Below are 14,329 nucleotides of genomic sequence, written 5' to 3'. Positions count from 1 at the left end.
AAATGGTGATGTTCATAAACATTATCTTGGTCATAACATACAAAATGAATTGATAGATATGTTAGCATGTGCAATTAAAATTGAAATTCTTAAAAAAGTTAAAGAGGCAAATATTTTTCAGTTATACTTGATTGCACACCAGATATAAGTCATCATGAACAAATGTCTCTTATATTGTGTTGTGTGGATCTTTCAAAAAGTCCAATAACTATAGAAGAATTCTTTTTAGGATTTTTAAAAGTAGATGATACATCACGAAATGGACTTTTTGATGAACTTATAAGTGAAATAACAAATCTTGAACTTAATATTAATGACATAAGAGGACAAGGATATGATAATGGATCTAACATGAAAGGGAAAAATCGAGGAGTACAAAAAAGATTGTTAGAAATAAATCCAAGAGCATTTTACACTCCATGTGGTTGTCATAGTCTTAATCTTGTACTTTGTGACATACCCAATTCTTGTTCTAAAGCTAAAACATTTTTTGGAGTGTTACAACGTGTGTATAAATTATTTTCTTCTTCACCTAAGCGGTGGAAATTTTTTGAAGATAATGTAACTAGTTTAACTGTTAAAGCATTGTCACAAACACGTTGGGAAAGTCGTATAGCAAGTGTCAAAGCAATAAGTTACCAAGCTCCACAAATTAGATATGCTTTACTCCAAGTAGCAAAGCTTAGTGACTTAGATCCCATATCAAAAAGTGAAGCCGAAACATTATCAACATATGAGATTGAAAACTTTGAATTTTTATTGGGCATGATTATTTGGTATGACATATTATTTGCTATTAACTCTGTTAGTAAAAACTTGCAATCCAAAGACATGCATATTGATGTTGCCATACACCAATTAAAAGGTTTGATTTCTTTTTTTGAAAAGTGTAGGGAAAATGGATTTGAATGTGCTTTGATTTCAGCTAAAGAGATTGCACTTGAAATGGAAATAGATCCTATTTTTCGTGAAAAACGTAAGGTTTATAGAAAAAAACAATTTGATGAGAATGTGAATGATGAAACAACTCAATTAGCTGAGGAGTCTTTTAGAGTTGAGTATTTTTTATATATAATAGATCATGCTATTTCTTCACTTCAAAGTAGGTTTGAACAATTTCAAACATATGAACAAGTTTTTGGTTTCTTATATGATTTGAAAATTTTAAAGTCATTAGTCAATGATGATTTGAAAAGTAAGTGTCTTCATCTTGAAGAGTTTTTAAAAGATGGCAACACTTCTGATATTGATGGATTAGATCTTTTTCAAGAATTAAATGTTTTAAGAGAAATGTTACCAACAGAAACAAAAACTCCAATTGAACTACTCAATTTTATTGCGAGGTTTGATTCTTTTTCAAATGTTTGGATTGCATATAGAATATTATTGACAATACCTGTAACTGTTGCTTCTGCAGAACGAAGCTTTTCAAAATTAAAACTAATAAAAACTTATTTACGGTCAACTATGTCACAAGAAAGATTAAATGGGTTAGCTATGTTATCTATTGAAAAAAATTTGGTAAAACAATTGGAATATAAAAATTTAATCACTAATTTTGCATCTCAAAAAGCAAGAAGATTAATTTTTCAATAATTTTTTTTTTTAAAATATTTTTGAATAATATATTTAGAAGGCCTCTTTGTAGTTTCGCCTTAGGCCTCACTTTTTATTGAGCCGCCACTGCGCATGCACCCACCCACCCAGCCCCTCTCCCCCACCCCAGTCCCGTCGCACCCTCTCCCAGCCCCATATCCAGCTCCCATCGCACCCCCTACCCAGCACCAGCCCCCTCGCCCCTCTTTCTTCTTTTCCACCCAGAACCACCCCTGCCTCTTTCCTTCCAACCCAACCCAACCCCTCCCTGACCACCCCCTTTCACCCGAAATCCAGCCCTCTCACCCCCCAACCCCCGACCCTCGACCATCGACCCTCCCTGCCCATCTCCCCCCCAAAATTTTTTTTATTTTTAAATGTTTAAATGTTTTTTATTCAAAAATTTTTAAAAATATTATTATTTTTTAAATATGAGAAAAAAAAGACAAAAATACCTCTAGCACGTCAGTATTTAATGATTTATTTAACGAAAAAATTAACGGATGTACTATTTTGATATAAGATAAAAATTGAAATATTTTTTTACAAGTTTTCAAAGTTAAGATACTAAGTTAAAACAACATGTAAAATTAAGTTACTAAATTATAATTTACTTTTTTATTTTTATTTTTATTGACGCTGGTTTGGCAATAAGTTGGAGAGTGAGCGGGACCGGGACTCAGAGAGGAAACTTCAGTCTCAGGACTGTGACCAGAAGATGACAACTTACTTGCAAAGCAGTCTTCATGGATTCGAAGCAGGCCCAAATATATTGGTGGAACTAGCTGAAGATGGATTATGGTGTAAATGGGCTTTTCGACTAATTGTAATGACATTTTAATGGGCCTGGTAATGGCCTGAACTTACTGGTACCAAACGTATCTGAACTTGGATCAACAGGTTGAGCTGAGCCCATATAGTTGGCAGGTGGCTTCAGTGTCGGCAATAAGTTTTTTATTTTCATTATTTTGTTATTAAATTTTCTTGGTCGTGCTAAGTCAATGGCTCGGGGATGGTTTAAGAAATCTGTCATTTTCAAACTCTTGGTGAGAACCTCGTAATCCCCAAGGTACCATTAAACTCCACGCTTCAACTAGATTGGACCCATAACAAATTGACAGTTACCATCCAAAACCTTTTGACTAATTGATGAAGGGATAATTGTATATTTGTATGTTCCCATTTACGTTTTTTGTTAACAAGGAAAATCTTAAATTCATAATATAGACTCATCTTTTTATCTTTTTGGTGGGTGATCTTTTTTCATCTTTGAACTTTTTCATCTCGTTTGATCCTTCACACACACACGTAAACTAGTGCTCACAAATAACTGCTTTCTATGAAAAATTAGTGTGTACCGAAACGTGAGACCCACTTTTTAGTATTAGTGGATTACATGATCCCCAGATGTTTTCTGAATCAAAAATAGTTTATTATACCCCACTCAAAGAGTTTAGTATGTCTTCTTGTTGAGCTTTCCCAATCAATCACATTCTAATTCCTTTTCAAATAATTTGGTAAGGTTTAGAGTTTATCACCGTGACTGAATATGATATTTTAAAAAACAGCTATTAAAAACTTAAAAAAGAAGATAACGACCCTTGAATACCGGTCACTTATCAAATGAAATTATCTATTAGTATAATTAAATTGTTGTTCATTGTGGTGACATGAATTTAATGATTATATTTTTTAAAAAAATTATATATAACTGATATATTGTCACGTGATATAACTAATGTATTTGTCATTATATGACTGGATATTATTAATATTATACCTTATAAATATAAATATAGCGTCAAATAATATTCTTACACATTGAATTTGTTACATCACGTAATGATATATCGATTGTACTCCATAATTTTTCAATAAAAAAATTGACTAACCTGGCAGGGCAAGTTACGTGGGCATATCATATCGTGCATACATCATACAATCATATTTTTCACGAAAGAATATTTATTTCTTATTAAATAAGAATTAGACTCTGATAGGTTTCTTCGTGTTTAATTAACTATCTCTCAGAAGTCAGAACCAGATGTTCCTCTATTATTCCATGTCTTCTTTGCCTCGGAGTTTCTTGATGTGCTAGTTGCAGCCAAGTAGCCAACTTGAAATGTGTCTTTCGGAAGAAAAAGTAAACGTTGTCTTCCAATGATTTGAGTGGTCGGTACGTTTCTGTTTGAATGAGTCACCTTTGGCAGCCGCCTACAGATTTTAATCTTGGTCTTGATAATTTGTTTCTTCTGAGTACTTTCCATATGGGATATTCTTCTCATTTCTCGTCTTAGTTTCCATTGTGAAACTCCTATATGTAGTCGTGACTCATATAAAATAGTGTTTTATGCATTACCCAAGTTTCAGTTTTCAAAAAGAAGGAAAATTAGGAGCTTCTTGTTCAAGTTTATTTACATATATTTCAGGTTGACATTTGAACTGCCTCGGCAAGAGAGACAGAGTTTGCTGTATTGGGTTTTTGAGGATTATATTGCTGATGGGAAGTAAAGGCTCGAAAGATTCGAGACAGTATTCACATAGTGGTTCAACTGCTTCTTCATCATGGGAGCAGTATACGTTCCCAGAATCACCACACCCTCCACAAAACCAGTACTATACGCCTCAGCATCCCTATGCACCTTCATCATCTTTTAACTATGTGTCGCAGCCACCGCGGCCACAAAGGAGGTTGGATAGGAAATACTCACAGATAGCTGATAATTATCGTTCCTTGGATGAGGTTAGAACTTCATTTTGCAGCATGTTTCTGGTCTGCCCTGCTTTAAGACCATTCCATTTGTCCTTTTATGGAATAAGTGCTGCCTAAGCCTAATGAAATTGACAATCTTGAGCCAGCATATATAAGAGTCTCCAACATCTATGTGAATGTCTAGCTTTGACATGAAAACCTTGAAACATAACAAAATTAATGTTCCTATAATTATGTGGAGTTTTAATTTGAGAAGATTCCGATTTCTGTTTTTTTCTTGTTTTCTGATATAGGACTAATTACATCCAAACCACGGCATAAAATCCCAACTAAGCTTAGGAATGTTGTATTAAGTCCTTAATCTCTCCAGTCTCTCATTCAGACAATCGAAGTTGAATAAATATGAATTTAATTGACCACAGGTTACTTCTGCCCTTGCACATGCTGGACTAGAGTCTTCGAATCTGATTGTTGGTATTGATTTCACAAAGAGCAATGAGTGGACAGGTTAGTCTAATCATAATGAAGTTCTTTGGTCATAGAACCATATTTGAAGGTAATGCAGTATGCTTAAGCTTTGTTTTCCCCACTTTTTTGGTGTAACAGGTTCGAGGTCATTTAACCGGAAAAGCTTGCATCACATTGGAAATGCTCAAAATCCCTATGAACAAGCAATATCAATTATTGGGAAAACATTATCTGTTTTCGATGAAGATAATTTAATTCCCTGCTATGGGTTTGGAGATGGTAATTGCATGCAAAACATTGGCTAAAGCATTAAATCTATGTGGAACTACTATTTGGACAGTGGGGATGACTCCTTTCTTGTATATTCTTGTAGCATCTACGCATGATCAAGATGTTTTCAGCTTTTATCCCGGAGAGAGATTCTGTAACGGATTTGAGGAAGTGCTGACACGATATAGAGAAATCGTGCCCCATCTTAGACTTGCAGGTGCTGTAGCCTGTAGTCATTGCACTAGACATTGACCAATATGTGTTACATAGTCGATATAAAGTCATAATCAAATCTGTATTTTTGTTCAATATTGTTTCTGTTTCCTTCCTGCAGGACCTACATGTTTTGCACCCGTCATTGAGATGGCCATGACTATTGTTGAGAACAGTGGAGGCCAGTACCATGTACTGCTGATAATTGCTGATGGGCAGGTAATTTGATCTCTACCTATTTCATTAGAACAGGAATCACCAAAGACATGAGCATGTTGATCATACCATTTCCATATTATTGTCATTGTCTTAGGTGACAAGAAGTGTTGATACAGAACATGGTCAGCTTAGCTCACAAGAACAAAAGACAATTGATGCAATTGTAAAAGCAAGGTAAAAATTTTTTTTTCCTATAAACACACTCTTACAAGCTCAGATAAAACCTTTCATAATTCTGCTTTTGGTTTCTGATCCATACATACTTTGATGTGCTTGTTTGTTTGCAGTGAGTACCCTTTGTCTATCATATTGGTGGGGATTGGAGATGGGCCTTGGGACATGATGAGGGAATTCGATGATAACATCCCATCTAGGGCATTTGATAATTTCCAGGTAAGCAATGGTGTCATTCGGTTGTCAACAAAGTTGTTGGCTTGCTATGTTCATGGCTTTTAGATGTGCTTAATTCTGAAGGGACTGGTTTTCCTTATGATGCAGTTCGTAAATTTTACGGAAATCATGTCAAAGAATTCGGATCCATCCAAAAAGCAGATGGAATTTGCTCTTTCAGCCTTGATGGAAATACCTTCTCAATACAAAGCAACCGTAGAGCTTGGTATATTGGGGTAATAACTGAAGCTTAAAATGTATAGTTTCTGCCACTTTGATGTTGACCTTTTAATAACTTGAAAATCCATTGCCTTGAAAAAGCAGAGGACGCAATGGGAATGCTCCAAACAGGGTTGCCCTTCCCCCACCCCATAATGCTGCAGCTGCAGTCTCTTCTGGCAGCAGCCCTTACCGCTCAACCAGTTTTCAGCAGAAGGCAGCTCCTTACACTGGATATGATGCAGGAGCCAGTGCACCTCCTTATACAGGATATGATAGTCAGGTACTCAAACATCATATTCGACTCTTGCTGGAGAGTTTGGTACAAAAAATGTTTATGTTGTCAGATTGTGAATTTTGACCACACATTTAGTCTTAATTAATGATCCCTCAGACTGTGCGGCTAGAGAACATTTTCGTTTCTATAAATACACCACCACCACCATTAAATCTCTTTCTATTTTCTTATACAGGTTTGCCCCATTTGTCTAACTCATCCAAAAGACATGGCCTTCGGCTGTGGGCATCAGGTAGACCATTTTCTCTATGCATGCATTCTTTTCATGACCATGAGTTGCACACAAATTACAAGTAAAGAATTATATTGACATTGTAGATTATTTTTTGTGTGGCAGACTTGTTGTGGTTGTGGAGACGACCTCCAATTATGCCCCATTTGCCGGAGCGCAATCCAAACTAGAATAAGGCTCTACTAGTCGGGTTTGATGCACATCTCTCAGATTTGTCAGTGGTCTCAGTTATAATCATGTGTCTGTTCAGTGAAAGCTGGATCAAATGCTCATGAATGATGTATCCGGGAACAAAAAGGCCCATCCATGAGGATCTTTTTCATCACCACAGATGAAATGCGTTTAGATGTGCTATGTTGAAAACTGGAAGCTTCTGGGATGTGCAGGAGTAGACTGTCATTCAATGGTTGATGTGTTTTTTGGCTTAAGGCAAGGTGGGGTTGGTGCCTAGGAGGAACTGAGCTCGTAGAAGGTTTAAATTGGACATGCTAGAAGCCTCTGTGTGAATGATGAACCAGAGGTCTGGTTCATCATAATTGATGACCTTGTTTATAAAGAAAATTAGGGTTAGATTAAATATCTTAGTTAGAGTTGGCAATGGTTGGAGCAATTAAGGGTCATCCTCCTTTCTTTTGTTTTCTCTGATTAAATTGGTTTTGACTTTCTCTTATCTTGTTTTGAAAAACAGAGTAGGACTTGGAAATAATTTGAGATTGTAAAGAGAATGAGTGTTTGATGCATGATGTTTAAATTATTGTAAGTTTGGCCAAAGCAATTATTCCTTCTCACATGTTAAATACTGTCGCTGGGTTAGCGAAGTCCATACCACCTTGTTTGTTGAAACCATAAAAGCTATAGATGTGTAAACACTGATGACAGTCATGAGATGTCCAAACTAATGTTCCGAAATATGAACTTACTAAAAAATATTCAAAATTCTGGTTTATTTGAAGAACTAAAACAGACAAATAAAAAATGCATGATGCGTAAATAACATCAACAAACATCACCATCACTGTGGAAATTTTTGGTAAAAATTGAAAAACCTACAATGGAATCTTTTTGCTTTTCGTTGGCAACATTCATAAACCATAGATAACTCAGTGTAGAATTAATTCGAAAACACCCAAATTCAAATCCCTAATCAAAATCCTACAACATGACTGAGGGCGAAACTTTCTTCAACACATTCTCCAGGAATCACATAAGACAGAAGACCTAAAAATGCATACATATACAATTAGTAGTAATACCCACTGTTCGAATAACGGTTTGACTGTTGGTAATCTGATTCATGCTCAAAAGCATCTGCTGATAGCAAAGTGCTCTCCAGTCTCCTTCCCTCAGGCTCGTGAAGAAATTTGTTATCCTTTATGTAGGCCTGAATTTCCACAATGACTGGGGTCACCAAAGAATCTCCCCCTTCTTTTAGTGCATTCAAGAAGTTGTTCGACACAATGTTCAGCATCTTCCTGAATTGAGATTTGTACTTTTTGAAGAGACCATAACCTGCCATCTGTTAAAGAACCTTTTAGCTTGAAGAGTTTTGTCCTATTTCTTTTTTATAAAGCGAACTTTTAATAACAACTTACACGTAGGAATGCACTGAGTGCATTAGCAGTATATATGTTGGCAGGAAGAGCATTTAAAAACCTTGCAAGCCATGCCCAGCCTTCTTTCAGGCCATGTGCGTTTTGGACCCCGACAATTTCTGTCTGCTAAAACATTCTGAGTTAGATGCTTAGCACATATACCAGCAAAGCTAAATCTTAGTAACCATAATTTAAGATGCCCAGAAAACATTTCAAACTTTAAGCATAAGATAGTAGAGTCAAACCTGAACCAGTGCCCCATATAGTTTCATATATGATTGTAACCGTACCAAATAATCCTCTACACTCTCAATCTTTCCATTGTCTTCTTGGAATCCAATGGCTTTATAGTATGCCTCTTTTGACTCAAATGCTGACTGCAGTAGTTAAAATTCATAACCCATAACAGCAGAAGCCGAAAGAACAACAAAAATAACAAGAGATACACTTCAGATCTCCTCTTAATGCTCAAAAGGAAAGAGTGAATTCCCAGATAAAGTTTAACAGATAATGTGAATTCAAAGAAAGTTAAGAAAAGAGAACTTTTCTACTCACACGTTGAATAAGGATCAATAGAGGTGTAAGTTTATTCTAAATGCTTTTCTCATGACATGACCTCCCCCCACCCACCCACAGGAAGAAAACAAAAAAGACTAATGTGAGTTAGTTTGAAAATCACCTGTGAGGGGTGTTTTGGAACTGTATAGATGCAAGCTTCGTGTAACTCAGCAAGGATAAGATCCATGGCATATGGAACCTGATTCACATGTGAAAAAATGTGGCATGGATCAATGTTTTCTATTCTTTCTTTTCCTTATAACACCATAGAAGCAAAAAAAAAAAAAAAAGGCATGTTATAACACTTATATTATTATTGATATCCCTTTCATTGACCCCCTGCCCTATCATAATACTGTACCTTTGAAGTAACAAGAACAATGACATGGGCAGATGCAAAAGCAGAACTACTCGGGCTTTTACAATTGGAGACAACCTGTAATATCAAAATAAGCAACCATCCAGCATAACTTTAACATTAGTACCTGTCCTATAAAAGGAAGTGGAATGTTAGAAAACAATGATAGCTGCAGTCAACATGTGATGATTAGGAATAAAATAATTGATGAATGATACAGTTTCTCATAGTTGCACTCCTTCAAGTTTCTCAAAATCAGAATACTGCTTATCAGATGATCAGATATAGTTGAGGGCTTGTACGTAACAATAGTTAATATTTATTTCTAGCTTTACATGGTTTAAATATGTATCTGTTCTAAACAAAATGAAGAATTCTGATATTCTAAATAGTAAATTCTAGCTTTCATGTACTGAAACTCTGAACAAAATCCTGATTTCCACCCGAATAAATGTGTAAGCAAACAAGAAATAGGGCAGATGAAATGTGCATGTCTTGCAGGTCAAACAATTAAATTTACCCTCTTTGCAAACGCTGCAATGCTGATAAATTGAGGGCAACGGGCATCATTAAAGATCTTGACTAGTTCATCTGCTTTTTGTCTGCAAAATGGCACATTAAATACATCTCAAAATGTAATTTTTCTCATTGCATTATGTCTAAGAACTTCAAGAATGTGAATTAATAAAAAAATGGCTCTAGATAGGACATAATGGAAAACCAGAGTTTTGCAGCTGATCCCACATAGTTTAAACAAGGCTTTGTTGTTATTATTGGAGAAAAAAGGAAAACCTAATGAAGAACTTACACAGTAATACAGAAGTACAGAGTAAAAAGAAGATCAAACAAATGTCAACAAGCCACATTCTATAATTGAAGGCATCCACCTGACCTGACAATATCTTTTGTTCCAGTAATTTGGCTTATCAACTTAGAAATTTGCCTTTCATACTTCCTGAAATCCTAACAACAACAAAAAAGACATGACAAACTAGATAAGGGAAGCAAGAGAACATATCAAGAAGAAATTTAACCTGTCAAAATAAAGATTAAGATAACCATGACTTCTCCAAACATTACATAAAAAGAATGCAATACAATCATAATGCCAAAAAAAATCATAATTATAGTTATAATTATAATAACTAGTTAGAAATAATATAAAAGTAATAATATTAAGACGTAAAGCATACACTAACAAACAAGGGGGGAAAAATCATTGACGACATGCATTCTAATATCAAGCTCCAAAAATAGAAATTCAAACAACATATATTAAAATTAATTAATTCTATTAGATGTTAGGAACTAGTAGAAAAATAGTAAAAACAGAATAACTAGATAACAATTTACAAAACCAATATAAAGCATTCAAAGTTGAATGTTTGTGTGCCAGCAGACCTCTTTGGAATTTAATCTCAATGCCCGGATTTCTTCATCAAACTGTTTAAGCTTTTGCAGTCTCCCCTGCTCTAAATTTAGAGCACTTTCTGCTGCCCTGAATACCTTACCTGCCATCAAAGCCCATTTCAAGCATCAGAAGGCGGCAAAATTATTGAAAAAAACAAATGAGAAATCAATGAAAAAAACATAGGATTAAGAAAGTCTTTTTCGTTCCCATTTATAAGAGGAAAACCTGCTGCCGGTGGTTTCTTCACTTTGACATAAACAGGTCCACTGGATTGAGCATTCTGAGTTCCCAAACTGGCATTCATCTGAGGTCTGTAAGTTTCTTTTTGTGCCACTCCAGCATCAGCCCTTTTTGAGGTTTCAGAAGCTTCCCTTCGCGCAGCTTCATTAGCTGCTCTGCTCTGAGCTTCCAAAGCAGCTCTTTTTGCTTCCTCGTCAGCTCTTTTTTCCTGCATTCAGAAAATTCTCTTATTAGTAATTTGATGTAAATCTATCTGAAACTTCCAGTACATACACCAGAGCTATGGGTATCGAAATACAGGATACAAGTGACCAGAGCTATCAAGTTCACCATTTTTCTTTTCAAGGAAAAAAAAAAAGGCGACCAGAGCTATCGAGTTCACCATTGCAACGATACTTGGGAAACCAGTTATGAATATCGAATACAGGATACAGCCTAACAGAAATTAAAACATTTAATGCAAGAATGGAAAAAAAAATATCACAAGTGAACGGAATTAGCTAACTGAAATTAACTGAGACAGGCTCAATTAAGTTAGTAGTTGTACATGCAAAAGGAATGCTTTTCTAGCAGCAATGTAGGAATTTCAACCAGCATTACAATAGAGCACAATTGAAAAGCATCTATGGTGCGCAAGTTGGGGTGGAACTCCGGTTATTAACCAAGTTTCTACAGTTCCAAAACATAAAAAAGGATACCTAAAGCAGATACATAATAGGGCAGGATTGCATACATCATATCTAGAAAGTAACCAACAAAACAGCAACGATAAAGAAGAGGCCAAACAAAAAACCTCAGCTTCCGCTTTAGCTCGTTCTTGTCGAAGTTTTTCTTCTTGGAGAGCTTTTTCCTTTCTTTTAGCCTCTTCATAAGCTGCATCAATAATTATTTTTCTTTCTTCTATTTGAGATCTGAGTTCAAGGTCCCGCTGGACAGCAGTCAAGTGATTATCAAGTGCTTCCGCACTACAGGTGATTATAACAAATTGTTAGAAGTGAAAAAAAAAAAAAAAAAAAAAAAAAAAGATGAATGGAGAGATTACTGGAAACCAAGAAAGAATAAATGAACATTGAAGAAAGCATTTCAGATTTTAAGTTGTCCTTAATATAACATTTTGTATTACGTCCCAACAAAAGGACTTGCCAAACCAAAGTCATGACAAGGGTTATATGGTGGCTAATGACCAAAAGAAAAAAAAAAAAAAAAAAAACTTTTCATAAATTTCTTTATTATGCGAAACTTTTCATAAAATTTAAAAAAGAAAAAAACATAAGCCATACTCCCAAAGGATTGCAGATTAGAAAGCTTAAAAGACCGATATTATAGACATGATTATTACTTATTCTGGAACAAACAATCAGAATGAATAGTCCATGAACAGAACTTTTGGGAGTAGGATCTCCAAATCAAAGATGCCCTAAAGAAATGCAATGTGCAATCTTACATCTTGCGCTGATATTGAGTATCAAGTTTTCTTTCCATTTCCCATCTTGCTTCTCTATATTTCTCAACTCGAATGAGTGCAGAAATAGACTTTTCAGTTTCACCCTTCAGATCTGTCTCTAATGCTGATATTCGGTTCCTAATTTCCTCCTGTTAATCAAGCCAATTACAATTGTCAATGCACCAAAAATGAAAGACCACAAACAAAACCCAAAACACACATGTACATGTGTTCACATAAACCCACATGCACAAATAGTAAAGAAAATGCTTCTCTACTACCTATAATAACTCAAGAAAATAAATACCTTGCAGCTTTAACACAAAATCCAAATCAACATTTTATCTCCTTACGTAAGTAGCCATAACCAATACAAATCTTGAAGACAGGGGTTACCACCAAAAATGAGTAGCTGTTTTTAATAGCACAAAGGATGAGGGAATGTGCCAATCATACTTAAAAACCATATATCTAAATGTATGGTGTAGCAGCAAATCTCAAAAACTAGAATACATAAAAAGCAAGTGAAACAGTAGCAAGACACATCACCAGCTACATAGCTACATACCTTCACTCCGAACTGATGTTCACGGGATAACTCGAACAAACCACCTTCCACTAATTCAACCTTCTCCATCAGGTAAGGTTGGGCTTCAAGAGATAACTCATCACCAGAATCATCACTGTCAATGAAAGATAGAAATGAAACCATACATCATACTTCTTAATATGGGTGGCAAAGACCTAATATTACAGGATTGAAAAGACTTTTGAGGCAAATCTTATAACAGAACCATGAAGATAAGTAAAAAAAAGAAAATTCGGAATATTTTCAATGGCTATGTCATGCTTAGCCTACATTAGATATGTAAAGATAACAAAAATGCTTCGTAAGGAAAACAAGAAGTGGTCAATTTAATTGCATACCTGAGATCGAGTTTGTCATAATTAAACCGTTTAAGAGCCAAAGAATTTTTCTCATGAACCTCCTCATCTTCACCGTCACTGCTGTCCACCTCATCCTCGAACACACGCATAACGAATGGGACACTAGAAGGTCTCCCATTACTCTTCGAATTGGAGAAATCTCTAAACAAATGTGCAGATGGTAAAAGCACAGACAAACAAATAAAAGTAATAATACTGCCACTCTTGGCAGACAAATCACAAACACACACACAAATGCATACACACCTTGGTCTTTCTTTAGTAAATGGCTTTGGAACCTTAGAAGAGCTATTGATCTTGATTTCCAATGCATTTAGCTCGGAAACTAGAGCTTCAAAGCTCCAATCTGGCTCAGGGTCAACTGCAATTCCATCAACTTTTTGGGGACAACGAAGTTCCAACTTAAAAGCTCCCCTAAACACAAATGAAAACCAAAAGATTAAAAGAATTCCTATAGAATAAACTACGCTACATTAGCAGAATCTAAAAGACAGAAACAAAAACTTACATTGTCTAATACTCCAATGCAGAGCTTCAAGTATAGCTAGCACTTGGTTCGAGATTCAAAGCGCAAACAAAAACCCTGACATCAAACCCTAAGCAGTACCATATGTGGATATAAACCCTAATTTGACTTTCGATTCTGAGAATATAGAATTAATTTCAATCGGACCAAACTAGCTGCAATGGATGGTCTGAGGATGAGATTGAGAGCGGATGTGCGGATGCCGCCAGAACCCGCTAACTCTTTTCTCGAATTTGGGGAGCTACGGGAACTCAGTTCGCGCCTTTGTATTCTCTTTTAAACTTTCCGTCAGTGCCTCAGTGGCCGGTGCCGTTGGTTTTTTTTTTTTTTTTTTTTTCTTTTTCTGATCAAAGAAAAAAGTGAACTTTAACGGTGAAGATTGAAGAAACATTCGACCGTAAAAAACCGGTGAAGAAACAAAGGCAGCAAAGTACAAATGTTTGACTGCGTAGCCGGAACGCGACATAGTAAATTATTAACACACTAACACATAATCATAATTTATAGAACCATATTTCGTGGGCTTCGTTAGCGTATGTCTATGTAGCATAGCGACTGTACGGTTCAATCAACAAGAGCTCCAAAAGGCACCCAACTATTTGATTTTGATATCGGCAACCATTAAGAAAATTGC

At 35.6% G+C, this 14,329-nt stretch overlaps 3 protein-coding genes across 5 annotated transcripts; 2 read left to right on the top strand and 1 right to left on the bottom strand.

The window, feature by feature from the left end:
• The first annotated feature begins 765 nt into the window (after positions 1 to 765).
• Positions 766 to 1,663, top strand: LOC147294869 (uncharacterized). Its single transcript, XM_086230825.1, has one exon. The coding sequence runs from the start codon at positions 766 to 768 to the stop codon at positions 1,594 to 1,596; it is 831 nt and encodes a 276-aa protein (XP_086086951.1). The 3' UTR covers positions 1,597 to 1,663.
• A 2,253-nt stretch (positions 1,664 to 3,916) lies between these two features.
• Positions 3,917 to 7,393, top strand: LOC147294868 (Copine (Calcium-dependent phospholipid-binding protein) family). 2 transcript variants are annotated; one of them, XM_086230824.1, is made up of 11 exons: positions 3,917 to 4,339; positions 4,732 to 4,816; positions 4,916 to 5,056; positions 5,151 to 5,264; positions 5,382 to 5,479; positions 5,574 to 5,653; positions 5,767 to 5,872; positions 5,978 to 6,105; positions 6,194 to 6,410; positions 6,562 to 6,618; positions 6,724 to 7,393. In XM_086230824.1, the coding sequence occupies exons 1-11, from the start codon at positions 4,097 to 4,099 to the stop codon at positions 6,802 to 6,804; spliced, it is 1,350 nt and encodes a 449-aa protein (XP_086086950.1). In that variant the 5' UTR covers positions 3,917 to 4,096; the 3' UTR covers positions 6,805 to 7,393. The 2 variants fall into 2 exon arrangements, with proteins under 2 accessions (XP_086086950.1, XP_086086949.1); XM_086230823.1 differs by having other exon boundaries at positions 3,920 to 4,339; positions 6,194 to 6,371.
• Positions 7,394 to 7,609: 216 nt separating this feature from the next.
• On the bottom strand, positions 7,610 to 14,134 carry GLE1 (nucleoporin GLE1-like protein). 2 transcript variants are annotated; one of them, XM_086232707.1, is made up of 15 exons: positions 13,678 to 14,134; positions 13,416 to 13,583; positions 13,149 to 13,310; positions 12,790 to 12,904; positions 12,222 to 12,370; positions 11,571 to 11,742; positions 10,763 to 10,985; positions 10,528 to 10,637; positions 10,019 to 10,089; positions 9,647 to 9,728; positions 9,130 to 9,204; positions 8,890 to 8,967; positions 8,456 to 8,587; positions 8,211 to 8,336; positions 7,610 to 8,134 (listed from the first exon to the last, which is right to left on the bottom strand). In XM_086232707.1, coding segments are annotated over exons 1-15 (1,941 nt in total). In that variant the 5' UTR covers positions 13,680 to 14,134; the 3' UTR covers positions 7,610 to 7,858. The 2 variants fall into 2 exon arrangements, with proteins under 2 accessions (XP_086088833.1, XP_086088834.1); XM_086232708.1 differs by having other exon boundaries at positions 8,211 to 8,333.
• Between the last annotated feature and the right edge of the window lie 195 nt (positions 14,135 to 14,329).

Source organism: Dryas octopetala, chromosome 2 (genome assembly GCF_963921425.1).
Source record: "Dryas octopetala chromosome 2, drDryOcto1.1, whole genome shotgun sequence".
Taxonomy (NCBI): Eukaryota; Viridiplantae; Streptophyta; class Magnoliopsida; order Rosales; family Rosaceae; genus Dryas; species Dryas octopetala.
This window is presented reverse-complemented; position numbering and strand designations above follow the sequence as displayed.